Genomic DNA, 27,392 nt, shown 5'->3' on the forward strand with positions numbered 1-27,392 from the left:
AAAAACCCCCAACACCTCCAATTTCTGCCTAACGAAGAGAGGGGAGCAGTCACGGTAGGAGGAGAATGGCCCTGCCCCTCTGATCTTTCCAAACCCAGCAGAAAGTGACTGGCCCAGCCCCTGCTTAAGTCAGGTTTAAGCACAAAATGCTCTGTCCCGTGCAGCCAAGGAGCAGCTGAAACAGCGGATACTGCCCTGGGTGTGCTCGGGGAGGATGGAGCTAAGGAGATGCTCTGTATAACACAGGCATTTCAGGACAGAAATGGCAAAATCCCACTTGAGCTGGGGTTTTTGCCATCAAAACCAGCAGTTTGGCTCTGCCAGAGTTCAAGGGGGAAGAAGTTTCCAGTTTGGGAAGAAAAAAACCAACCCAGACTCTATTAAAATATTCACAGGTGTAGCTTGGCAGCAGCAACGCACAAAACCTCCTCTGAAAGCCGAGGGCTGCACCATTGCTCGGTCAGGCCTGGAAATGCTGCAGGCGACAGCCACTTCCAGCTGCTTCCCAGGACAGGACCATGGTCCCCAGAGTCCTGAGGACATGGCCCAGCTGCGTGGCTCCGCAGCCACCATGGCGCCAGCATCGCCTTCCAGGAGCATCCCCCTTGAGACGGGCACTTGGAGATTTGCTGAGGAAGGATAAATGCTTTCAAAGTGAGGTTTTTTGCACCAAAATCACCTGTTCATGAAGATTTGTTTTCTTTAAAGGTACATCTCTAAGAGTCTGAGTGACTGAATGCAGCTGGAAAAGTGATACACTGATGAAGACTTTCTAAACTATTTGTCACTGCAAACCACAACTGGTGCCTCCTCTTCCTCCATTCCCCTCCCTGTGACTATGGAGCTCTGAGCCAAACAGGGATGAAATGAAGAACAGTCCTTTGGTACGGGACTAAGGATTTCGGAGGTTTCAGTTCAATCTCTTCTCCTCCACCACAGATTTCCTGTGTGACTTAGGATAGGTCAAGTAGAACCTTTACGCCTCAATTCCTCATCTCCAAAGTGATATCGCTGCTCCATCTCATAGGGCTTTGGGGAGGATAAATCTGTTAGCGGATGGCAAAATGTTCACAGCCCAGCAGTGTTTGCTGCAGAGAAGCCAGGGAAAATTAGGCAGCTGTGATAACCGAGTGGGCAGGTAAGCGCAGAGGAGAAAGAAAGAGGGAAAACATCAATCTCCCCATGCAAGCAGTGCTTCCTAAGCTTCATTACAATAAAAATGATTTCTTTTACACCTGCACAGAAACTGCCAGGACCCCACCGTTGTTTTCTCCCCTGCAGTGCTGCGCTCCTGTGCATCAGAGGAAGGTCCCGAGCGTGGCCCTGGGCACAGGGGGGTTGGTGTGCAGCCCCCAGCCCCGCGGCGCAGAGCCTGTTTAGTCTGCAGGGCACATTCCTGCGCGCCGCTAAAATAAATAGAAGATTATTAAGGGAGCTCCTTCTGCTCTCCAGCATTGCCAGAAATGCCAGAGTTATCGAGTGGCTTCTGAGGCCGGCGCAGGGACAGGGCTGGGGGGAACCCTTGGGGGTCCTCGCTAAAAATCCGTGTTTTTTCTTGCTCTGGCCAGGAGCTGCACAGGGTTTGGTGCTCAGGGATTTCACGTGGGATGCTAAATTGTGTGCTCTCCAGAAACATCCCAGGCTTCCCAGCCAAACCCCTGCATCTTCCCCCATCCCCACAGCCTGGCGCGGTCTGGGAAACCTCAACATTTTCACTGCTGCGAACTTTTAACGGGGAAAACATTTTGCCAGGGAAGGAGGAGGGAAAACAAGAACAAAACCCACAAACAATTGTTTTTCTGCTTTGCAGCCAGCCTTAACTTTTATATTTAGTCCCAGCTTGCAACACCATTACAGCCAGTTCCCCTGCGGCACATCCATCATTTTCAACCTCTCTGGAATCTGCAGGAACTTTTTCTTCAACATTTCCAAACTTTTCAAATAGTTCAGTGGGAATTTGGATTGAAAGCCGAGTACTTGTTTGCATTAAAGCCATGCCAGCGAGACTGGCCCACAGGTCCTGCTGGCTCTGTGCATGCAGAGGTTCGGGCTGGGACCCACACTGCAGTTTTTAGCCCTGCTCATTTCAAAGTTATCACAGGAATCTGTGTTTGTTGCTGTATTTCCCCAACTGCTCTGAAATGAAACAAAACCAAAATACACTGCAAGCCAAAACCCAGTCCAATGGATTTTGCAGAACTTTTCAGCACCTTGAGGAGAAAAATAGGAAATGGCAAAGGATGCTCAGAGGTTAAAACCTGGGATTATCTGAGCTCTCTTAAATCCCTCTGCCTCATTGAGCCCCATAATCCAGGCTGATGCTAACTGAGGCCTAAGGAAGAGCCAGGAGCTGAGGCTGGAGAGGATCCGGGAGTTCTCGGCTGCCCCCCATCCCGCTCATGCCCACCAGCAAAGATGCCCTATGGTCCTGAGCCCCTGAGCCAAGCCGTGTTTGAATGCTGCAGGAAACCCCTCATGGTCCTTCCCTGCAGCATCCTCAGGGCCGAGCTCGCAGAGGAAGATCCAGCAGAGCAAGTGTCCGCACATCGCCTGTGCTCCATTCTGCAAACTTCATAATAATAAAGTGATACTCTACACCGTATCCCTTTTTCCATTTCACCCTTCACTGGATCACTTTATGCATCTATTCCCATTGCTAATTCAAACTAATTAAAGTATAAAATAGAATAATTTGTGCAATTGCAGAGCTCCCCTCGCCATATTGTGAGTTATGTTTCTCTTCTGCTTACGCCCAGTGTGAACAATTCCCCTCCTCACTGGCTGAGCGGCCGCCAAATCCATTTGCCGAGAAGACAAAATACTACGGCAGCGTGGGAAGAGGGGGGAGAGAAAAAGTTAAAGCAGCTCCAGGAGAGAGAAAAAGGAACCTGAGCTTTGTTTTTACATTTCATAGTGTGAAATTTCAGATTTCTCCTCCAAGTAATTTCCCTATCCTGGAAATACAGATCCCTCCCTCTACCATTGCTCCTATCAAGACAAGGTACTCTGTGGCTATCTGCCTGTCTGTCCCAACCTGCAAATCCCGCAGCAAAGCCCCAGCTCTGTAGCACTGTGTGTACGTGCATGTAAGGGAAATTCTGGAAATATTTCAGGACTGTGGTTGCTTGCCTGAAAATTAAACAATAGGTCTGTGGCAGAGGAGGAATTCGAAAGGGAAGCAAACGCCGAAGCAAACACATAGGAACCCTGGGGCTGTGACTGGCAGGGGAAAAAATAGACTGATACAAAGCAACACCAAAGCAAAACAAACCAACCCTGAAAGCAAACCACTTGAAAGAAAGAGCCATATGAGCAATGTCTAAAATACGTCTCATTTAGAAAAAACAACCCTGCTGACCCCCATGTTGAATTTTTACATTAGGGCATTTTGTTTTCTAACCACTTTTTCCAACAAAGTTCACTTCTCAAGTATTTGTTACCTCAAAGACTCCTGCACTTAACTTCGGACCCTTGAATGTTTTGTGTCCATCCATAAATGCCAGCTGCAAGAACGCACTGGGACCCATCTGGACCCACACATCAACCCATGGAGCCAGAGCTCCCCACGGGGACACAGGCACTGCCAACGGGGCAGGAAAATGAAACCACATTCAGTCCCACCTGGCTGGGGCTTTTTGGGTCAGTTGATGTTAATTAACACATCCTTCTTGTCAGGTAGATATTAATGATCTCAGACAAGCTTTTAGCCGAATTTCTTAATTATTCTTAATTGACTACAGGGAGGAAAGTGAAAAAAACACTGCAGCAACTCATGAATTTTAGGATAGCGGAACATGGAGTGGTGGTGATGGAAGAGGACAGTGCAGAGCTGGTGCAAACCTTGTCCTCACGCATGGACCCTGCTGCTCCGGGGGGTTCTCCCTTCATCCCCTGCTCCGACCTCCTCCTCCTCACCCCTGCTCACTGTGGCTGTTTAACCCCTTGCGGGCAGGGTCATGATGGAAGAGACAATTTGGATGACTGTTTTCCACACCCCAAGGTCCCAGTCTGACTGGTGGCACCAAGTCACAGCAATTAACGGAGACAGGATTTTGGACACTCCCAAGGGATTCAACCAAGTAATTTTCCCTGTCCCCATGGTCCAAACTTTGCTAAGATTATGTCCAGCTAACTGGCTGTTCAACTAGCAGATAATGTAGTTAAAAATTTAATCAGTTCATTTTTTCCCTCTTGATGACTCCAGACCCTTTTATCCACATCTCCTGCATTTTTTATTGTGTTTTCGCAGTTCTTCTCAGGACACCATCAGTATTTACAGCCTCGCTGCTCCAGAATTGATGGACTCCCTTGTTTTTCTCAGCCCTCACTCTCATTCCAACCTCGTTTAAATCATTTGGGCAGCCCCCGCCTGCCTCCCTCTCAATCAGCATCCAGAAAATTCAGTCCAAAGCAACACAGTTTTCACTGGACTTGAACATCTCAGGGTGACAGGACAGAGAACCGCACAACAAATTACCCTCAGAGACATGTGCAGCTCCTGACATGGGGGCATTTGCAAAGCAAATATTTCACAGCTAACAGGGCAAACTGAAAGACAGTTTCTTTACCTAATACCACAGTGATATATATGGAAAAGGGAGGGGGGAATTTGGTGGAAAAGCAACAGGTCTGAGCGAGCTCTGGCAGCGCTTCCTCTGCAGAGGGATGCTCGTAGCTGAGTCCATACTGGTCACACCGGTCAATGCCCTCCAGGGCTGATGCACGCACAGTGTGGGATAAAGCAGCTGCAGGCTCATAAAACAGTCCCTTCCATCCCAATAACCTTCAGCATTGCCGGCACACCCTTGGCTGTGGGCGCTGGCCCCCTCCCAACACTCGGGGACCATCACTGGGAGCCGGAGGCAGCGGCTGTGCCCTCCCCATGTTGTGCCCTTCTCACCATGGTGTGAGGGAAGTCTCGAGGGGCTAGTATTAATCTCCATTGCCTCCCACCACACGACAGGCAGGACCTCAGAACGCTCTGCATAAGGGTATCAACTGCATCAACTGTATGAACTGCATCAACCATGTGTAAAAATGTCACATTGGCCACGAGAAATCACTTGAAAACAACAACAAAAAAATCAGCCTGTACTCTCTAAACCCTCCTTGCCTTCCCATAATGCAAGGTCACCCTGCAATGCGCATGGAGGAGCTCAGTATCACACATGGCTCAGCACCACAGGATGTCTGGTACTCACTGGAGGAGATGAGCATCCCTCAGCACATCCCAGGCTGCAGAGGTCCGTGGCCCCCTGAGCTCTGCTGTGCTAATTGACGTTATCTGCATTTCACTGGGTGATTATGGGTTATTATTTCTACCAGGGGAACGGTGAGGTTCGCAGCCACGGCGCAGTATGCCGCTCTGTTACATACTGTATAAAACCAGAATGAAATAATCCCCCTGTGGCAGAATTAACCACCCAAGTAACTATGGATGAACTGAGAGCAGCAGCGTTTCCGAGGTGATAAAATGTACAGAGATTTTGGAGGCTGCTCACAGATGAATTCTGCCTTTGCAAAGTCCTGGCCAGGTACCTCGTTAGGAAGGTGCAGCATCACCCATCAGGGAGCAGACCCACATTGCGTGACCTCAGCGCTTCATCAAAGCGCTTTACATGATTAGCACAAACAAGCGGCAGATCATTAGCTGAAAAAAAGCACTGGAGAATGAAAAAGGGAAAATGTATCAGTGTGTGGTGTGACTGCAGGGGGGACGAGGCAATGAGGGGGTGCCTGCCCCAGCACCCTGTGCCCATCGTTGCCTCCTGCACCCACGAGAAGCCTCTGCAGTCAGGGCTTACAGCTCAGGAACAGACCTGTTGGGCTGTGTTTCTCTCCACTAGCACAAGGATATTCCTTCTGACCAGCCCGGCAGCATTTCGATCATGCTTGTATTAAATTTCATGTTTATAGCCCTCGATTAGGTGGTGAAACCTTTTGGAGCTCCCAATCCCTGCCTCAGTGCCTGCCACATGTTTGATGGAGCCTCCGCTCACTCCCAGATTAAAAATAACAAAATTCGTTCTTCTACCAAGAGCTGCAAAAATCTTTGGCCCCAATTCTGCTGGTGCTTATACAACCCCGGTGCCGAGGCAGTGCCCACCGTTTCGCACAGGTTTAGCTCGGGCGCCGAGGGTGTTCGTGGGAGCAGAGACAACCCCGCTGCACTGGAAGCAGCCGCAGGGAGTGAAAAGGGCTTTTGCAGCCTTGGAGACATAAAATTGCTCTCGTCCTACAGGGCTTATTTAATTGAAATGCACTGAGCTTTCATACATTAAAAAAACCTACCGCCTCCCTGACACACACACAATTAATGCTTCAGGACTGAATTATAAAGCCACTTTTCCTCAATATAACCAGCACTTTTCCTGCAAGCTTCAGTGTCTCCCTCTGAAAGCAAGAAATCAGAGCAGCTTTTCTGCACATGCGAGGGCCCTTGGTGTGGCTCCCTTGACAGATTCACCATTAAAATCAGAAGATTTTTAACCTGGGGGCTCTTAGTGGCCCCAGGATGTTTGTTGCCAGTTTTAACTCCATTGCCATTAACCCCTCGCCTGCTGCTTGATGGCTAAGGGCTTCCAGCACCTCACATCTCACTATCGGTCAGCAAAGCAACCCAGAAGCCCATAACAGCAGCGACACAACCCATTCAACTTCAATATTTTATTTCTGTGTTGGTTTTTTTTCCAATAGAAGCCGTTAATTGAATTTGTCTCCCTGTGAAAAGCAAGTGGCAGCTCACACTAGGCACCGGCTGAGCAGATCCCTTCACCGCAGATGCGCCGGTCCCTCCCACCGCTGACCCGCACCCACCGCTATTTTGGTGGGGGTGCACAGCATCACCAGGCCAATGCCTGGCCACCCCCGCTGCTATTCCCATCCTCACCACCCCATGTAGCTCTGCTACCACAGCCCTGCTTCAACCCCTGCTCAGCCTGTGGGCAGAAATGGGGTTCGCTTGCTGGAGCAATGCTGAGAAATTAATTTCTGCTTTAAATAGCCAGGGATAGAACGGTTTCTCCTTTGCCATAAGAGCTATTTGAAACCAGGTGCAGCGGGAAGAGGGCCTGTAAAAGCTCCTAATAAGCACACTAAAATCATGTGGTTAAAGAAGTTGGAATAAGTGGCTGGAAGCAAAGTTTATTTATCCTCCTCTCCCCCAGACTGGGCTGTGCAACTGTTGCTTCTGTGCTTTGTGGGAGTGAAATCAAATGTCAGATATTCTGCTTTGGAAGGAGTTGGCAACAAAATGCGAAAGGCTCACGGAGAGCCCAAAAGGACTGCGGATAAATTGGAGCAGGCACAGACAGGGCTGGGCCAGGAGCCAGGGAGTGGGGAGGGACTATGCCTACAACCACCGCTCTACATTTCAGGATGAAAAAACCACTTTCCCTAAGGCATTTCAGCAAAAAGCTGATCCTAGCTGCTGCACAGAAGGAAGACGGGCTTCAGAGCGAAATGCTGCCTCTCCTCCTTGTTGGGAAGCATCCACGCATCTCAGTTTATTGTGCATAATCAGAGCCCAACACGGAGCATCGCATCCCATCCCCAGGCTGTACCCAACACCCCAGCAGCAGAGAGCTCAGGACCTGTGACCCATCAGCACTGGGGAGCACATTTCCCAGCTGAATTCCACAAAAACACCCCCATTTTCTTGAAAGATGTGTTTTGACGTAGGCACGTATCCTGTTTCTTTCTCAGCAGATATTTAAAACCCCAAGCTCTGGACAATCCTCTCCCAGTGCATTAACATGCAAGCAGATCAACGTTGGGAACAGCTGCTCTCTATGTCATTTTACTGTGGCAGAACTGCATTTTGTTCCAAATTTCAAGGCTTCAGAAGACATTTTTACTGTACATTCTCAGCAATTCTGAGTACGCTTCCCACCATTTGCATCCTCAGACCCCTGAAGCTGGTGGACCTTTCTCCTTCTCTTGGTACTGACCCCTTCTCAATCATCAGGATCCTTTTTTCCACTTAAATTTGAGAAGAAACTTCTTCTCAGTGAGGGTGACAGAGCACTGGACCAGGCTGCCCAGAGAGGTTGTGGAGTCTCCTCTGCAGACATTCAAAACCCGCCTGGACGCCTTCCTGTGTAACCTCATCTGGGTGTTCCTGCTCCGGCAGGGGGATTGGACTGGATGATCTTTGGAGGTCCCTTCCAATCCCTAATGTTCTGTGATTCTGTGATTGTGATATAGCACTCAGGAAAAAATATATATATATATATTCTCTCTTCCACTTTGCTGAACTATCACATTGCCAGGATTAGGGCAGTGGGGTCACAGGAGCTGACAAAATCCATATGTAACAGCGTGTCAGGACTTCTGGACCCAAAGTACGCATCTCTGCAAGGGCAAAAGGCAAATCCTACAGCGAATCCTGCAAGGAATGAGGGACTGCATCTCCCCCGTTCCTGGGGTCTCCCCCAAGGCAAGTGCTTTTCCAGAGTCATGGCTGGAAATGGAATTAACGTCCCAGGAATAGTCTATTATTTGCTAATTCTCTTTGCATCTTTTTGTTTCACAATTAAGCAAATTAGCACTTTGATGAACATTGAGATGCTCTCGCCTCATAAAAGATGATTTGGAGGCACTCTCACTGGATTTTCCTCCTAAGGAAAACAGTTCCTCAACCGTTTGAGATACACACTGGATGGGCCAGAGCACAAGGAATATGCGGCTCCTGGAGAAAATGACCACAGCACTAAGATTTTAATGAAACAATTCAAAGGTTGCATAGATCCTCACTATTACCATCTAATCCAAGTCCAAGCTGGAATGGGATCCTAAATTTGTGACTGTTCATGGTAGTTTCTATCCCTGAATTACTATAACACGCATCTAATGCCTCCTTTAACCACAGGGATCCATTCAGTTAAGTTTTTCAGCAGGGAGGAGACTTTGCACTCTTCTAAAGTACTTATTCCCTGGCTTTAAATAGCTTTATAACCAAGCTAAGCATATTCCCATCTTTTTGTTTCGCTGCAGGTTAGCAGAGCAGCTTTGCTGGCTCCTTCCGAGTGCAAGGTGAGCAGCCACAATAGCCGCTTGCTCCCTCCACCAGCAGATTTTGGAGCCCTTCACACCCATACCTCTCCACAGCACCTTGAAGCAGGTGGGAGGGAGAATGGGTATTTGCTCACCAGCAGCCATGGAAAGCCATTAGTGAACAGGGCATTAACTTGGACAGAACAATTAATAGCATCCAGACATCTTCAGATGCAACCCTTCTGTCTTCATCACCCACAAGGCACCCAGCTCTATCAGTCTGAATTACACAGTTGTGAGTAATGGCCAATAAAATGCTCAGCAGAGCCAGCAGACCCTGGAGTCTGGCTGAGCGGCGAGGCCTTGGTGTGTTTTCTTGTCTCGGAGAAGAACAGAAGGTCCCAGATTATTTACATTGTGCTGGCTCCCCTACGCAGCAGACTCCTGCAGACCATGGGCCATAAATTCCCATCGTAATCATCTCGGTTTTGCTTTCTACAGCTTGGTCCCTTTCTGCAGAGCAGAAGTTGATTCTGCTCAGAAACAGGCCCAGAGGAAGGGCTGTGTGGACAGTAAATGGTGAGTCCCAGGGACATACCCGTGCTCTCACCTCTGAGACCCACTGTCCTTGTTCAGATGGTTGTTCTGCCATCTGAGGACTCCTTGTGGGGATGGGAATTGAGAAAAGGAAAGGAGACCCATGGGTTGAAATAGAAACAGACTTAATAAAATAATAAAACTCAGTATTAATAGCAATGTTAATATGAAGTACACAAAGTTATACTCGGCTGATAAAGTGGTGGCAACAAGCAGGGAAGTAGGCCTTGGGAGCAAAAAGGGTGACACCCTCTAAGGATAACAACCATCAAGGAAAGAGCCTGTCCCCAGCAAACTCTCCAATCTATAGTGAGTGTGACATTTATGGTATGGAATAATCCTGTTGGCCACTTTGGGTCAGCTGCCCTGGTTTTCACTAGCCCAACTGCTGCACCTAACTCAAAGCTGCTAAAGACATTGGTCACTGCATACCAGCACTGGCCAAAAACTAAGACAAAATGTCTTAACCCACCCACCCACCCCCTGCATGGTCCCACCTCTGTGCAGCAGCATCACTCACTCAAAACCACTTAAAATATACCAGTAAATAAAGAAATAAAGCCACCATGAAAGATAAAGCTCTGTAGAAAGCTTTGAATCCCTAATGTCTGTGGCTCAGGATCTGGTTATCAAGGCTCTCTGGGCAGAGGCAGACAAAACTGAGCTCCATCGTCTCGTACCCACCCCAGCACCCTGGGGCTAAGCACACAACCGCAGCTCCGTGCACTCCAAAAACACACCCCTTATGGAAGGAAGCTGGAGACACAGCATCAGACACCTCACCTGCCGCTCCGACATGACATACAGGTACTTCTGGTCGATGGAGAAGGCCATGTCTCGCAGGACTGGGCTCCCGTCTTTGAACACGGTCACCATTTCGTACTGAATGCCACCATGGGGAGGGCCATCTGCTCGGATCTGGAAGAAGTGCAAGCAGATTACAGGTGATTTTATAGCAGCCAAATTCAGATTTTTATTTTGGGGTTGAGGAGAGAAGGATAAGGCAGGAAAAGGAATCTAAATCAAAATCTCAGCTGGCAACCTGGAGACAGAGCAAAGAGCTGGCAAGCAACGCACGGGTGTTAAAGCAAAGGGTCCTTCTCCGCTGCAATTGATGTGATTTCTTCAATCCATGAGAAATAACAAGAAAGTTTTGCAGTCACAAGGGGAGCACACAGGTTACCAGTGTGCTGCGACTGACCACGGGCATTCAGGAGTAACAAAGATCATAAACTTTCTAGATTTTCTCTAAAATACACCTGAAAGGAGACCACAAGACTCCATGGGCAGCACAGCAAGGCCAAGATACAGCAGATACTTTTTTCTTCTCCTCCAGACACATGAAGAAGGAGACTTGGACAATCTCCATCACCTCTTGCTGTGACAGAAGCCTCCTACACCACCACCTCTGCCTAAAAACCTGGAGACGCTGCTGCCATCCCATCACTTTCAATGCTGCAGGATGCAGCAAGGCGAGCAGCGCAGCCCGTGCCGCTGGGGCGTGGTGGCCATATGGCTGCTGGGTTTGACAGGCTCCGTCACCATCCACCCCACCCAAACACGGGAAAACCTGCCTGGGCTGTGACAAATCCCATCCCTGCCAGCAGCGGCTGCTGTTGAGGATATGCCATCCCTTCCAAAAGTTAATAATTTATGGCCCTGGGGGCTGTGCAAGGGGAAGGGAGGAGGATAAACAAACAATTTACATTGTCTTTCCTACCAGGATTTGCATATTTGAATAGCCATTTGATTGCAACATGGTGTCTATGGCGTGGAAAACACTGGCAACCATCAGGCGGGGAGACAGGAGCAGTCAGGCGAGCCAAGGGCTCAGTGAGCCCTGCCGGCCCCGCAGCTTGGAGCGACAGCAATGCCGATAGACGGGGGCCAGGGATGCACCGGGGGGGCCCACACCACGTGCACAGAGAGGGATGCACGGGGGACTGCCTGTCCCCGGAAAAAACCTCTTATCACAAAGATGCCATCTGCTGCAGCCTCATGGCGAGATGTTTTGCTGCATCCCGTTTTGCTGCTCGATTACCCCCCGCTTGGCTGCGGAGTGGAGGATGAGGCACGAGAAGAGGCTTTGGACAAGGCTGAGCCTTCAGAAGGGGAAGAGATGGAGCAGCAGAGAGGGATGGCTGTTTTTTCTGGTTCATGTCCCCAGGAGGGAAGAGAGCAGGTTGTTAAGCATCTTAAGATTTATCGGAGAAATGTGCCACCCCAGCTGGAAATACAAGGATATCTTCGCTCTCATAGAGGAGAGACGCTCCCCTGCACCCTCCTCCAGATAAACCCTCTCCTTGGAAAGAGCTCTGGTACCTCCTGCCATGTGAAGACATGCTGGGCACACAAACACATTTATTTTTTTGATTTCTCCCTTTTCTCCTTATCTTCTGAGTTTAGAGTGATATAAAAGAGCACTTCTGGTGCTCTGGTTTTACACCCAGAGCCATGTGCAGGGATTGCATGGGCAGCCCCAGCCTGGCTCAAAAGCCTTCAATTTTCAGAATGGAAAAATCCCCAAAAAAGGTAAAATCCTGCTACAGTTACACCTGTGTGAATCAGATTACTTCCTTGCCTTTATGAAATATTGAGAACAAGAGGCAGATTGAGATCAGTATGAGACCAGTGCCTTGCTGGGTGCTGCAAACCCAAGCCTCTGGTGCCCAGCAGGTACCACCACCATCTCCTGCACCATGGACAGAGGGACAAGGCTGCCAAAATCACCTGAAAAATAAACAGCAGGGACACCGCTGTCAGGGGCACACAGCTGCTCCCATGCAAGCACCTGATTAATGGCCAAGCAGCAATGGAAACACCGGACATGAAGGATCAGCAGCCTTTGTGAAAAACAACTGTTTTTCAGAGTTCCCTGGGGGCACTGGCAGCTCGTTAAATTGAGCTCCTTTCTAGTAATGAGGTCAGACAGGGCTAATAAAGAGAGATACCACTGGACAAGCCTTGTGCTGGCCAATTCCAACTGGGAATTGCGGCTCTGGGCTGGAAACAGCATCACAAACGCGATGGCTCCTCCAGCCTGGACAAAAGCTTGGAGCTGTGCCTGACATGGCAGTTTTGGGAGCCCTGCACAGGGCGCTGGGTGCTGCCTGGGATTTCCCACTGAGCCTGTCACAGAGCTGGCCCTGCTGTGGTGGGGTCTGTACCCCCCAGCACCCCACATCCACCAGCACAACACCCGAGATGCCCCCACTGGCACCAGGATGCTCCACTGCATCTTTTCCTGAGGGTTCGGTTTCCATGACAACAAATGATGATGTCAGATGAGAAAAATGATTATTCCTGCAGATGCAGAAGAAGAAAGGGATCATCTCCACAGCAGGAAGCTTCTTGCTGACGTTTGGAGGCAGAAAATTCCTCTGCGTAACTTGGGGGTGCCCTTCCAGCACAGAGAAGCAGGGAGACAGTGGGTGTGGGGAGCAGCATATGGGTGCAATGGAAACCAGAGGTATTCAGGACCAGGGACATGTTCAGCCACCTGGGACAGCAGAGACCAGGAGGAGAGGTTCCAGGTCTGCACGCTTGGACATGAACTGAAGAAGTATTTTTGGATAAATACAGCGCTTTCCTAGATTACTTCTGATGTATGTTTACACATACAGCTTGAAAAGCACCTAACACCATAATCTGCAAATCCCAACATCATCCCTGGCTCAGAGGACACCAGGCCAGCAAAACGCTGCCCAGGATGGAGCAGAACACAGCTCATCCAGGGAGCTGCAGCCTTTCAAAGGCACAGCGCAGATTTATGTGCGTAATACCCCCACAACACAGACTGCAGGCATAAGCTCTGCATTATCTTGAGAGATTAGCAAAACACCACCGTGTGTCATGTATATGTTGCAGTGTAGCACCTGTGGCGATAAGCATACGAGCCGCTCAAGGATCTAACACGACGGGAAGCTCCAACATATCTATCACACTGGAGTTGCTGTTGGGTATCTTGCCCAGCCTGCACCAGAGCTAAGACACATCTGGATTCCCCTCCAGTTCTCCCCAGCAGGCTCCCATCGGAAGACACCGAATCTCTTCCTAGGAACTTTCCATGATTAAATTACCTGTCTGTTTTCATTACGAGTGTTTCAGTGAGGCTGACTCATTATGAAATGTCTGGTGCCAGAAAAAACAGCTGAATAAGCCCATGCATGAAGAACTGATTCCCCATCCAGGTCCTCGATACAAGGCCACCCATTAACTCCTCAAGAACTGCAGCTTCTTCCTATTTGCTCAGGTGTCTGATGGTTCCAAAGCATCTCACTGCATCCCTCCACGTGAAAATGGCCCATGGAGCCATGTGATGGGCTTCTGGAATTATGCCCTTGGTCAGGAGGAGCTGAATTTGTTCATCATTGTATGCAACGGTGACAAAGTGAAAAGCCCCATCAAGTCTGAAGCCTTCAGACTGCTCCTTTCATGCTAGGATTTCTAGCCCCTCAGGGTGAATACTATCAAATACCATCGCGTTTGTGTAAAATGGACGTTTCGAGTAGAGCTGTATCAGCTCCGGGAATGCGCACTGGAGCGTTGCTGCATCCACCGCCTGAAATAGAAACCAAAGACAAGGAGGAGCAGCCCTCACCGCCAAGGTGCACCTTTGCAGAATTGCCACTTTTTTGCCATTTACATCTGCACATCTCAGCTCTTGGGCATTTCCCATTAAGGCGTCCCATAAAGCTCTAGGATCGATTTCTTGCTTCAGTGCTGGAAATTTAGCAGAAAGACTGTTCCTGGCAGCAGGTTTCTGAATCAGGGTGGAGCACGGTATGGTTTAAAATGGCTTTCCCTCCCTCTTTCTGTCCATGGTTCTGCAGAGTCTTTCCTACCTAGACCTGGTACTAAAGGAAGTTTCCACAAGCAAAAGACTCAGCAGTGCAAAGAACTCCAAAGACAGGACAGGATAAATAAACATCAACCCAGATTTTCTGCCAAATAGTCTTTGCAGAAAAGATTTTATTTTGTTAATCCAATTAAATTAAACTGGGCTATTCTACATTCACATCAGGCTAAAAAGGTGGTGAGACGCACACGATGACCTGCCACTTTTGCTGTCTCCCTCATGAGCACCCTTTCTCAGTGCCATTACACAGGGTTATCCATGTAAAGAAAAGAAAGAAGAGAGGAAAAAAACCACAGCAATCTCCAAAATAGAAATTGCACATCTCTATACAAGACATTTCCAAGAGCCCCTTCAGACCCTGTATGAAATTCTTCTGGGAGTAAAGCACCCCTCAGCCCCCTCAGAGCGTTGCTAACATCAGCCAAGGCTTGGTGCTGGGGGAGCCAGGTTGAGGCTTTGGAGGTCCGTAATAAACTATGCAGTTTGCCAAGGATGCTACAGCTGCTCTGTAGCAGATTTGGGATCTGAATCTGCTGCTGCAGATACATAGGGCCCTGCCTGAGCCTCTGGAGAGCATGCCAAACCACATCCCAACCCATGGGAGGAGAAAGCCAGCCCTGCCCTGCACATACCTTCTGCAGGCAGTGACACTGGGAGCGGGATTTAGCTCACTGCTCTCCGCGTGGGAAGTCTCCCCCTTGAAATTAAAGTGAAATAGTAATCCCATTAAGTATCTTTCCTTTAAATCACAGATATGTCCGTGAGGAAGTTAATGACAACCCTTACATGCACATTCAATTCAAATCAGCATATCCAATTAACTTCATTACCTGGAGGCTCCCTCATATCTCAGTCTCTTTCTCTCCTGTCACATTTTCTTTATGCATTTCTCCCAAATCAGAACAAAATGGGTCTGTCATGGTGGGCATAACCTTAGCTTTTACCCCAAAGATAGCCCGGATAGATGGGTTCACTCCAGAAAGACACGATGCTGTCAGGCTGAGTGGCTTGGAGCAAATGATCTGGTCTCCGAGGGAGGAGAAAATCCATCCTTTCCAGAATTACTCTGTCTGGCTAAACATTAAATACACCCACTAATCCCCACTGAGGTTGCCCTTACAAAACTCAACAGGATCAGCTGGGGAGAAAAATCAGTTTGGAAAAGAGCTCTTTGCAGCGAGCCCTCCAGGCGTCAGAGCTGCATTGCCACTGAGAGGGTTTTCCTCGAGCATTGCCTACCAGCACCGTGCCCATCCCTTAAACCTCCACGGACACAGATCTTCCTTTTACAGAGGGCCAGAGAGGGGCCTGGAGGGGATCAGCTGCAGCATCTGAGCAATGGGCACAGGTCTGGCCCCTGCCCCATGGAAGGGGATGAACTGGTGGGACCATCTCAGCACCTCACCTTATGCTGCCCCTGGACACTGCTTGAAGACTCCATTTCAAGACATGATGATGAGCGGTGGGTTAAGACTCTGGTACTTCGGTTCCCCTTAGCGAGGGCTGCACAGGCAATGCTGCTCTGCAAAGCCTTGGGGTTCAAACCCTCTGTTCCTTTTGAACTTGAGACATGAAAGCCTCGTCCCAGCAAACCCAGCCTTGCATCCCAGCGTCTCCCTCCCACTGCTGGGCACAACACAGACAAAGCTTCAAGGCAGCGCAAAGCCAAGACCGCTTCTCTGCTCACGTTTGCTGAGTCCTAATCTCCCTTTTTGGAGACATTTTCCTCCTCCATCCCCTCCCTGTAGTTAAGGGAAGCTTCAGGTGCGAGGAGACAGACCCTCCTCTATCCCTGTCTCACTCAGATCTCCCCTCACCCAATGAATTAAAATTGCTGGTACCCTCTGCCCAGATGATCCCTTGTTTCCAGGATCACACACAGTGCAGGGGATTGAGCCTGAGTTTATTCTGACCTGGCTTCATGACCCATATTATTTATAGATCTGACGTTTCTGCAAATTCAATATTCATGTCAGAAATGTCTCTGTGTACGTGTCTTTCACACCCACATGTGTCTCCCATCTCTCCTGCTCGGGAAATATTAGTGAAGTGTTCAAAGCCACAACCTGGGATGGTGCCACCTGGCAGGGGAAGAGGAGTCAGGGAATGGCTGGGATAACTGCGGAAGAGCAGAGAAACCCCCAGGGAGTGGGGATTCACAGGCTGCGATGGACACCCACATACGCTGCTGAGCACAAAAACACCAACCCAGCAAACAAACCAACCCACCCAAACTAACCCTCATTGCCCGCATCCCCAGCACTGAGAATTGTTCCTATGAGCGAGGTTTTTGCTTACCCTGGTGGGACAAGGTGGCTGTAGGTACAGCACAAAACCGCAAGAGAAATGGCCACCGAAGCTGTTCCCTCTCCTAAGCCTTCATTTCCTTCCTCTGCCCTTCTGGAGAGCTGATCCTCCAAGATAAAACAGGGAGGATGGTACAGAGGCACCACGCAGAGACTAATCAGCAGCCCCCATGTCTTTAATTTATTACTGCATGAGAGGCTCGTTCGGAACAAAGCTGCCAGTTCAGAAGATCATTCGTTTAAAAGACTTTTTATTTGAAAAGCTGTCAGCTCACACCTTGTCACAGCCTTACTTGCAGCAAAACTTTAATAACATGCCATCTCATGCAAATGAGCTGCTAATTAATTAAGTATTCTTCCGGGGATGGATTCATTAGAATCGGGTTTGGGCAGGCTGGCTGGGTCGCAGTGCTTTGGATGGTGCTTTACATCACCCAGCACTGGGCGACTCCCATCCGAGGGGAGCTCTGCCCCATCCCTGCCCACTCGGGAGAGCTCAGCACCCCAGGGAATCAGTGCAAAGCCCAACATTGCATGGCCCAGACCAGACCCAGCTTAGCCCAGAGCAGCACTGAGATGAAAAAACAAAAATGAATGAACAAAGTGCCCGAAAGATTGCCTTCTCTCCTGTTCAGGAAAGCGGGTAGAAGAGGGCCTAGTTCAAAAGCAGGAGGTAGAGACTATGACCTGGGAAGGCTCTGGGGATCAGCTGCCAGGCAGGGAACACGGCACAGGAGCAGCGCTCCCTTTTTCCGAGCACTTGTTGCAAAGACCCAATTGCTGGGGGTTCAGGCCTATCAGCCTCGCACCACTCACAGCATCAAAGCACAGCCCATTAAAGGCGGAAACACTCAGAGCATCCTGTGAATCGACTGTGGGAAGGAGGACAGCTCGGGGCATGTTTGCTGCACCGTGCAAAACCTGTTCACTTCTAATCTGTCCCCTAATAAAGAGCCACAATGTGCAATGACTCCCCCATTCTTTTGTTCGGCAATAAGCACCCTTACACCTTCAGCAATAAGCACCCTCTCCCTTTACATTCCCAAATTATTTTCAAAGAGACAGCTCAGCGCTTCTCTGGGAAATGGGAATCATTAAGGTAGCAGCACTTTGCTGCTCGCAGGCTTTACATTTTGGCACCGAGCGAGGAAACCATCAAAGAGACGAAGCGTTGGTCTCCAAGAGCAGGGAACGAGGTGGGAGTTGCTGCATCGCCTGGCACCGCACGCCAATGTGCTCCTGCAGCCCCTGCCATTCTTCCCTTGACCTACCCCTGCCTCTCTCGCTTTGTGCGGCTCTGATCCCACTCCTTCCCTTGCAGCAGGGAAGTAAATGAAACCACAGGCGAGCGAAGAGAAGGATGGCTCCAGGAACAGGCAGAGGGTTGGTTTTCTTCCTAAAGCATCCTCTTCTACACATGGCATTAGCAGTCTTTAGCAGGGATGTCCAGCTGGGTTAAACACCTGGGTCCTACTCCTGCTTTTCCTCCTCTTTGCCCAAAATCCAGCATTAGCAGGCACCCAAAGGGAACCATGAGCAAGGACAGAGGACAGGCATCCTCATCTGGGTCACAATTAGTGTTGGAGGAGGCTGTGAGCAGCATTTTGGGGATAGTGAGCAACAGTGAAGGAAAATGGGACATGGTGCCAAGCCTCTCTAAGCCTTTTGTGACTGACAGAAACCCTTACAAGCAGCACAGAGCTGCTATTACCTAAGGCAACAGAAGCACCGGGTATCTGCTCAGAATTGCTTGTCACATATGACTTAGAGCTCTTCACCAAAGTCTCCAAAATAGCTCCGTATCTGTGTTCTCTATCCACACCTCACCTGTGCCCTCCCAGCTGAATAATCCCCGGCAGCCGGTGTCAAATGGACCCTGCGATCGCTGTCCGGCAGCGCCGCATTTCACAGCTGAAGGGATTGGTCTTGCTCAGTTTGGTTTGCTGACCTTGAGCAGCCATGTAAAATGGAATAAAAAGGCACTTAGACAAGATTGTCTAATGTGGAGCCTGCGCTAAACGAGCGGCAGTGAGCTGCGATTCTCCCCAAGGAGGCAAAAACTAAACGACTGTCAAAAATTGTCACATGAAAACCCTGTTTCTCCCAAGCCACGGTTCCCAGCTGATCAGGTGGGAACTAGAAAGTTCCTCAGGAAATGTTATTCTCTTTCCTTTGCAAAAACATCATGTAAGTAATATGTTTCAAATGGCTTGGACTTCCTGCCCGACACCTCCCGGGAACGCTGCACCGCAGCCAAGCTGCCAGCCACTAAAGGCCAAAACCCAGAAGGAAATAGAAGAATTTAAATTTTGTTCTCTTTTGCTTTTACAAACTTGCACAGAAATCCTGTCTGGTAGTTTTGCAACGCTTCAGGTTGGACAGGAGCGCTCAGGTGAATGTGGAGGCTGTGCATATTTTTGGTTTCCCCTGTGCAGGCAGAACCAGTCACGCGTTACTGATCAGATCTAACCTTGCTGGGGCAGAGCATATGAGAAAATTACCAAGCATGCAGCTTAGCCAGAATCCCAGGAAATGAGGCTCTCCCACATCCCCTGCTGCTCCATCCCAGGTCCCTGCCATCTGCAGGTGACACCGCTCGCCTCTCGGCTCCGGCCGCTGCCGCTGCCCAGCAAGTGGGCAGAGATGTGGATTTTGGGAATGGGAATTTTCTCATTAAGGAATGAGCCAAAGCACCAAGGAATCAAAAGCTCTGGCCAGCCGGTGGCTGCTCACACAGTTTGTGCACAGGCTGAGTTTTAGTAAAGCAACAGCATCACGAGCAAGGTCACCTAAGGACAGGCAGAGCCACAGCCAAACTGGCACGGCCCCACAGCTCCAGAGGGCAGCTCCCGGCTCCCCTGCCCTGCACACCTCCGGCTCATCAGTGTTAAATTACCAACTGGGAGTACACGCTCTGCATTGGGTCCTGCTTATCACTGCGTGTACGGGGGCTGGACCCAGTGTGGTTTCATCAGGCGAGGTGAGATGAAGATCCAAGGCACACACTGAGCTCAAGGACATTTGCTCATACAGCGCCCTGTATGGGAAGCGTTGGAGGTTCCTGATCGGATTCAGACAAGTCCAAATCCACAGGAGCCAAATCTCTCCTTATGCTTTCCTATCCACTCATTCACGCTCAGATCTGCTGTCCATCAGCAGACGGAGGGCTGGAGTAGCTCATGTTCCCCGCATGTGTGGCACATGCCGAGGAAGACCACTTTTGCCTCTGTGAGCTGCTTCCCAAATGCTATTCTGGGCCAAATCATGGACTGAAAATAAAGAAAATCTCTTTCATCTCTGCACTATACCTCACTAAGCCTTTGGCATATGCCCTTTCCAGCATCTCAGAATTAATCAGGAGATAACCAGATGAACTGGCTCCAAATAATCTGTATATACAACACATGTAATGCTGCCGAGTGCTGCCTTGAGGACAGCAGAGATTGCAGGGCTCAGCACGCGCATTCAGCCCCATCCATCCCAGTCTTGGGAGCATCGGTGCAGCTCCTGGGCACCCACATGGGACAGTATAAAACATCCTGTGTGCAGCAGGATAGGGAGGATGAATGGATCAACTGTCCTGTCCCCAAATGTCCAAATTCAGACTTAGTGTTCAAATCCAGCTGAAGAAGGAGGGGGAACCTGAAGGAGCTCAGGACTTCACTTTTCAACTAATTCACAGTGAAAAAAGTCACAAAAGGGGTGGACAGATGTGCCCAGGGCCATGTCACTTGCTACACACAGTGTCCTTGGTGGCATCTTGAGGACCAATTCAGCTGATGCCACAGCTCTTCCTCAGAGGCCACCGATGCCACTGGCACGCAAACACAAGAGCAGCCAAAATAACACAATATGGGGTGATCCAGACAAAGGACACCATCAAGGGCTTCAAGTTGCATCAGGAAGGTTTAGATTGGATACGAGGAAAAATTTCTTCACTAAAAGGGTTATCAGGCACTGGAAGGGGCTGCTCAGGGCAGTGGTGGAGTCACCAACTCTGGAGGGATTTAAAAGATGGGGAGATGAGGTGCGTGGAGACATGGTTTAGTAGTGACAGATTATGGTTGGACTTGACCTTAAAGGTCTTTTCCATGCAAATGATTTTATGATTCTGTCTAATTGGAGAGGGAAAGACCAGCCATGACTAAAGGGCTGGAGAAGCAGTGTGTTGGTGTGGACGAGCGGCCCATCGCTCTGCAGAGCCTTCATCCAGCAGGACCCCACCAGCCTGCAATGGCTTTCATGCCAAAAGGTTTTGCTTGTTCTTCCCCCTACACACAGTGGAGCAGATCTGCCCTGGAGCTGTGAAACAGCAACTGCAAGTACCAGGCAGCTCTTCCTCCAGCCCCTGCCTTTATCCGCACACCAGCCAGCGCAGCTAATCCCTTATCGTGCCCGTGGCCCAAAATCAACATCACAAGATCAGTTCAGGCTGGGGTCCATGGATGGGAGAGACAAAGCTCCACCACATTACTGCCTTCGCTTCCGTAATTGACCTGTAGATAAACACATGGCTTCCGCCTTAATCCCCTGCAGCCTCATGAACATCAGCCGCGCTAAATTTTTCATGTAATTAAGAGAAAAACCCTAATCCAGTGTAATTAGCTCCCTGATTGCCAACGTCAGGCAGAAAAGCACTGTTTGAACAGCAATTCAGGTCTAGCTGGTTAGGCAAATACTGTGTGTGTGGCGCGGTAATTTAACACTGAAACAACTCCCCCTCTGCTGTCCTTACAGGATTGCATCCCTAAACACTCCTAAGCGGTTTCATGACTGAAAACCCCAAACCTGATGTTCCACCAAGCTCCAGTTATATCCCCAAAGGGCTGGTCACGAAACAAACCAACCAGCTCCCCCAGACCCACAGCACTGCCGATTTTGGAGTGGTCCCCCCTACCCCGTCTGCATCCTGAAGTGATTACCACCTATTTACTAAGACTACACCACCCCTCACTGATCTGATAGTCACAATTAAGACCGTGATGAAGAAATTGTCTTCTTGTGATGCTCAGCACCACAACCACAACCCACCAGAGCTGGAAGCGATAGGCAAGGTAACAAGGAGTTTCATGGTGTAGGTCAAAATTCATCCCAGCTACTGAGCCTTTAGGATTTACAGTGATATTTTTCTTTTCCATTCAAACACACGAAGGCAAAATTTTAAGAGTAAAATGTTAGAAATTTGAGAAGTGGAAGCAGATGGGCGAGGGATAGAGAAGGTACGTGCCAACAGGGAGGCAGTGAAACCAAGCAGGCACGGCTAGAAGATACCTTCATTTAACCATCTAATCCTCCCCCAGGAAAAAGGAAAAGATCTGAACTATTTAGGCTGCTATCAAATATTTCTGTCGTCTTTCTAAAACCACCTGTGATAGAAACTACAAACTACTCTGGTTCTCAACCAGTTACGTCTTTCATCTTCAGACTTAAGAGCAGACAGTCTCCTGAAAGACAGTATTTGAGACCAATATTATTCCAGGAGGCATTTCTTGGGGTCTCTCTAAGGAGGATTTTAATCCTCACCCCAGGCTTTGTTAAAAGGCTTTGTGGTTTGGGTTGGTTGTTTTTGGAGAAAGGCAGGAGTCTCTGTTCTGCTGGTTTTGGTTAACGTTGCTACGGAGGCCAAATTTCTGTGCCTGGGAGACTGCAACACAACCAGCCTGCTTCTATAAGGGGAAAGCTGAAAACCATTTCACAGCTCCAGCTTTGCAGGCTGAATTCTCACCGAAACGTTGTTTATATGCTGTGGCAGGCAAAAGCCAACCATATATGTTGGGTTTGGGGTTTTTTTCAGCTATAACTCTTTATTCTGACAGAGGCCACAGGCTGAGGAAAGGCGGGGGGGCCATGCCTGGCTCTGTCCATGTTTGGGCTCCAGGCTGTGGTCCCCCCAGCGCTGCTCCCCGCTCCACTCCCCATCACACCGATGCTCTGTAAACAAACCAGCAGCGAGCAGAGCAAGCTGCTCCTTTGTATCAAAGCCAGGGAGATTTCTTTACACAAAAATGAGAGAAAATTTATCAACTCAAAGCTCCTTTTAAAGAGAACCCCCTAAGGAGAGCAAGCCCAGATGCTTGCTTGCATTGCAGTGGTAAGCCAATTCCCCTTCTCCCCCAATTCAAACACCCATTATTTTCCATGGAAGGCGCCGTGGATGAACTATTGATGGCAAACAGAGCCTCCTGGTTGGATGGCAACACATCAATATGGATTTAAGCGAGCAGCAGTGATATGGCACAGTTTGGGGCTCTGCCATCATTCCCATTGCACAGGAACAGTGCTCCAAGCCAAGCAAACGACCTCCTGCTCCAACGCCTCCCAGAGGACCCCAGCCAGCGAGCCCCGGTCTCACAGGCACCTGTGACCACGTTTCAAAAGGCAACGCTAGAAATAGCACATTTCCCTCTCAAGCCACACTTGCAGCTGCCCAACCCTGCCCAATGCTCACCCTTTCCCCTTTGGACCACGCTTTCTGCACCAAATTGAATGCACGGATGAGGATGTGGTCCAGATGGCAGTGCACGTTTGCATGCTGGGGTTGTCAGTGGTCGCAGCGATCTGAGTGTATTTCTTTTTTCTTTCTCACAGTAATGATTCCAGCTTTTAGTCAGCTTTTGGGGAATTACTCCTGCCAAATCCCCCAGTATCCAATGCCAGCAGCACATGCATTTGTGTTGACTGGTCTGTGCTCTCTTTGCCTTAGATCCAACACAAATTTTTCTCTCCATTGGCCATGCCTTTCCAAAGCAAGGCACCATAAGGGTCTGTGGTGAGCCGCTGCTGATGAGAGAAGCTGTAGGCAGCTCGTTAGGGGCTGGCTGCTTTTTTCCCCTCACTTTCCCCACTGCACACCCAGCAATGTGCAACTGGGAACACAGTCCTAGGTCAACCTGGCAGGGAGCTGGGATGGAGGCACCAACTGGGTGTATGCAACAGTCACCCCAGCATCTTCTGCTACTGGCTCATGGGCAGTAAAGCTACATCAAAGCCAATTTCCAGCTCACTATGATGTTTTTCAGCTCCTGTTTTGCCAGAGGACAGTGGAAATGTCTCCAGATAGACCTAGGAGTTTCAGGAGTCTCTGCATTCATGCTGATGAGCACTGGCAGGAGATCTGCAGCTGGTCGGTGAGAAGTGTCAGGGGTGGTGATAGAGGCAGAAAGAGGTGTTGGAAGGAAGGGGAGCTGCTCAGCTTCACCCACAGCCAGCTTTTAAGCGGCCTGAAGGACAATACTGGGTCATGAGGCTTCCACCTTCCCACCCCCAGAAGCTGCAGTTTCTAACAAGGGAAGTTATTTGAATTGCTCTCACTAAGAAACATTTCCAAAGCTTTTAGAGCAAGAGCTATAAACAGAGCCAGAAAACCCAAGAGACAGAAGTGATCTGGGAAGCTGTCTTCAGGAGAGCTTTTCCTAGAGCCTGAGCACTGGCAACTGCAGCAGCCTCTGCAGCTCTCGCGCTGTTTATTGTCAGAGGAGCTGAGCTACTTCTTGCCTTTCTCTTCCTATTGCACCGGAATTAACACAGTCCCCTCTCCATATCCATGCATCTGCATAATGTCATCTGCTAAAGATTTCAGGTCTTGTATTTTCTCAGTGTCATGATTTATGAGTTATGCCATGGTTGGCACTCAGCCACAAAGAAATCTTTCAGTGACCTAAACCCAGGGACTCGAATTTTGCTGGTGCTGGAGTCCTGTGGCCCAGCCATTTCAGCACTCCGGGTATTTCACTGTCCCTGCAGTTCGTGTTTCCACAGGAGTAGAGCAGGAAACCTGGCTGGGAGCCGAGTTCTGTTCTCTGCCTCTGAAGCCCTGCGATTTGTGACTTACCCAAACGGCTGAGCCAACCACCAAGAGTCTGCTCCCCAGAGGTTTTATGCCTTGAAAATTTATTCTAAAGCACCTTCAAAACCTCCAGTTTCCATTATTAATATGACTTCTTTCATCAGAGTTTGCTTATCTTTTTGCTTTCTATTTCTGTCTCTACCCTTTTATTGTTTCCCCAAGCGCTTCTACAGGAATGGCACCGAAACCCAGACCAGGCGACCGCAGCATCTACCCGCTCTCTCCTTACCAGCACGACTTTATTTCCATCAAAGCTTCCTTCTTGAATCAAGCTTTTTATTCCCTCTAATTCCATCTGTATTTAATCCCAGACAAACACAAACAACAATCTCAGCTCCCTAAGGCCATCACTTTCTAAATCAGCTACAGCCAACCCCAATTAGCAGCAAGCAACATGAGCAGCTTCGTACGCTCCTGTTATCTCTGGGAAGGAGCCAGCCCAGAAGGCCCTTTTCCCCAGACTGTCCCCTTTTTCCTCTGCAGAACCTCCACCGTCATTAGAGCCTGACAGATGAAACTCAGCTTTGCTTTGCCATCGTGGAGGAACTGGGCAGGATGATGTTCTGCAGCCTCATTAACGCTGCTTTGTGGCACTGCACTCCCACACCTGCACACTTTGATTTACAAGAGGATCCCAAAGCCTCTACAAGTGCTAAAGGGATATCTCCTTGGTCTCTTTAGCTTCCCTCTTAACCTGCACTTCAAACGGCTTCTCCAGAGCCTCTCCAAGCCAGGCTTATGGAGAAGCGGTGCCAGCTCCCACCATCCTCTCCCTCCTCAGGGTTATTGGGCTTAACCCGATGCTGAATTCACTGCCTTCAAACTACTTTTAACTTATTTTGGTGAGAAAAGGCTGATCTGACAGGCTGTGGGGGTTTTGCCCTGGCTCCAGTGGGCACTCGCTCTTTAGAGCTGAGATTTGGCGGTGCCCCCCACTCCACCGTGGCTCTACTGGGCTGTCCCCCCTCGCTGGGCGGCCTCAGACCCCAGTCTGAAGGAACACCCGCACCAAACTGTGCAGGGGACAGGGGCAGGCTCGTCCCTTTAATGCAGCAGACAGCTCTGCCTCCAGTAGTGAGCTACTTCGGGCACCAATTTAAAATGAAAATCTGTATTTTATTAATTATGTGTCTGCTTTGCCACTGAACTCTTTAATGTGTTTCCCAGCTGCATCAATCCAGAGCCATGAAGGAAGCCATTAAATCCAAATGCCTCAAGCCTGTACCATTTCTGCTGGGATAGATCCGTCCCCGGGGTGCCTCAAAGCCACCACCTCCCCTCACCTGCGGAGACATCTCCCATCTCATGTAGGGGACCAGAGAAAGAGATGCGGTGAGACTGGAGCGGAGGACGTGCCCTGACATCCCCTCAGGATGGCAAATGATGGCAAAGCCAAGTCCATCTGGTGCCACTGCCAGGTTCCTCCATCTCCCGCACCAGCTGGGCAGGAGACAGGAGCCAGCCTGGGCGCTGCGGGGCTCCAGCTCAGCCTCTGCCAAGGAGAGGATAAGGATGGGAGTGGGGATCATTGGCATCACTGAAAACTCTTCCTCCACGCTCCTTTGCTAACCTTGCAGTCCAGGCTTACACGAGCCCCTCGTGTTTCTCCATTTGTCTCCTGTTGCACACATGCAGGTGGGAAAAGGATTTCCCCAATTCGTGCCTTTTCCTGCCATGCAGGGATATCAGCAAAAGCAGTGTCTGCAGACAAGCACATTTATTCACCTGTCCTAACTGGCAAAACTGATTGGGTTTGACGGACATGCAGGGATGTGCAGATGCATTAATGACCGGTTTAGCATGGAAACCGGCAAAGCAACGCACCTCACAGATGTTATTAGGGGAAGTTTATTTAAAGCAAATTTTATAGCTGTGCAGAACGTATTAGACCAGCAACCTCAAGAAAAAACACTTCAGGCTTTTTCCCTAGTGAAAAAAAAATAATAAAAATTCGGAAATAAAATGAAAAAACCCCACCCCCCCCACCCTCCAAGAAAAATGCACCACAGCCAATTTTACAAACCAAATTCTTTGTTGCAGAGACGACTCTAGAGTGAAAACTAAAGAGGTCCCCAGCACTCAAAATCAAAAGCGACTGAAATGCATCAACCAGACTCAGCCCTGCCCCATACGTGCAGATCCTTTGCCGTGCAGCGACCTGCCCTCCCCACCACGCGAGCCGTTCAACCTGCATTATTTTAGAGCGCCCTTGAGACAGAGCGGCATTAATGGCCTCCACTGTCTGAAAAGTGCTCTTGCTTAGATACCCACAAAGCTGAGCAAGAGAGGCACAAGGCTAAAAAATGTTCCCTCTTGAGCAAAACAGACTCGCACTTGGATTGCACAGAAATTAAAGCAACAAAAGGTCTCTGAAGCCAATTGCAATATAACCGAGAAACAGGCTCAGCACTTTGTGCGTCCATCTGGCAAGGACATACTTTCCATTTCAGCAAGTGCGAGAATGGGTGGACAGCAAAGGAAATGTGAAAACAGCAAAGAAACAAGAAGAATGAAAACCTGCGGGACAACACTGCTACCCTGTTATGAATACTGTACGTCTATTCAGATGAAAATCCATACGGCTGCTACTGTTGCATGCACTCTTCTTACACAGCATGAAATTAAAATTCCACTTCAGTATCACATTGCCAGAACTACAGAGCAACTTTAGAGTAAGCTAGCAGACAATTTATCCTTTGGCTTCCTCAGACAGGCTTGGGCTGGGATTGAAAGCCAGTGGAGTGAGGGAGACGAGTCTATTGCCCATGGTAAAAAAATCTGCTTCCAAAAC

At 49.4% G+C, this 27,392-nt stretch overlaps 1 protein-coding gene across 1 annotated transcript in view; it reads right to left on the reverse strand.

The window, feature by feature from the left end:
• Positions 1-10,374: 10,374 nt before the first annotated feature.
• LOC104546971 (plexin-A2-like) overlaps positions 10,375-27,392 on the reverse strand; it is a gene marked incomplete at its 3' end in the record, with an annotated part of 43,925 nt that continues 26,907 nt past the window's right edge. The window contains exon 3 of the mRNA XM_010192502.1: positions 10,375-10,509. Coding sequence (XP_010190804.1) covers positions 10,375-10,509 — 135 coding nt within the window. The remainder of the gene's footprint in view (positions 10,510-27,392) is intronic.

Source organism: Mesitornis unicolor, unplaced genomic scaffold, assembly GCF_000695765.1.
Source record: "Mesitornis unicolor isolate BGI_N332 unplaced genomic scaffold, ASM69576v1 scaffold29699, whole genome shotgun sequence".
Lineage (NCBI taxonomy): Eukaryota > Metazoa > Chordata > Aves > Mesitornithiformes > Mesitornithidae > Mesitornis > Mesitornis unicolor.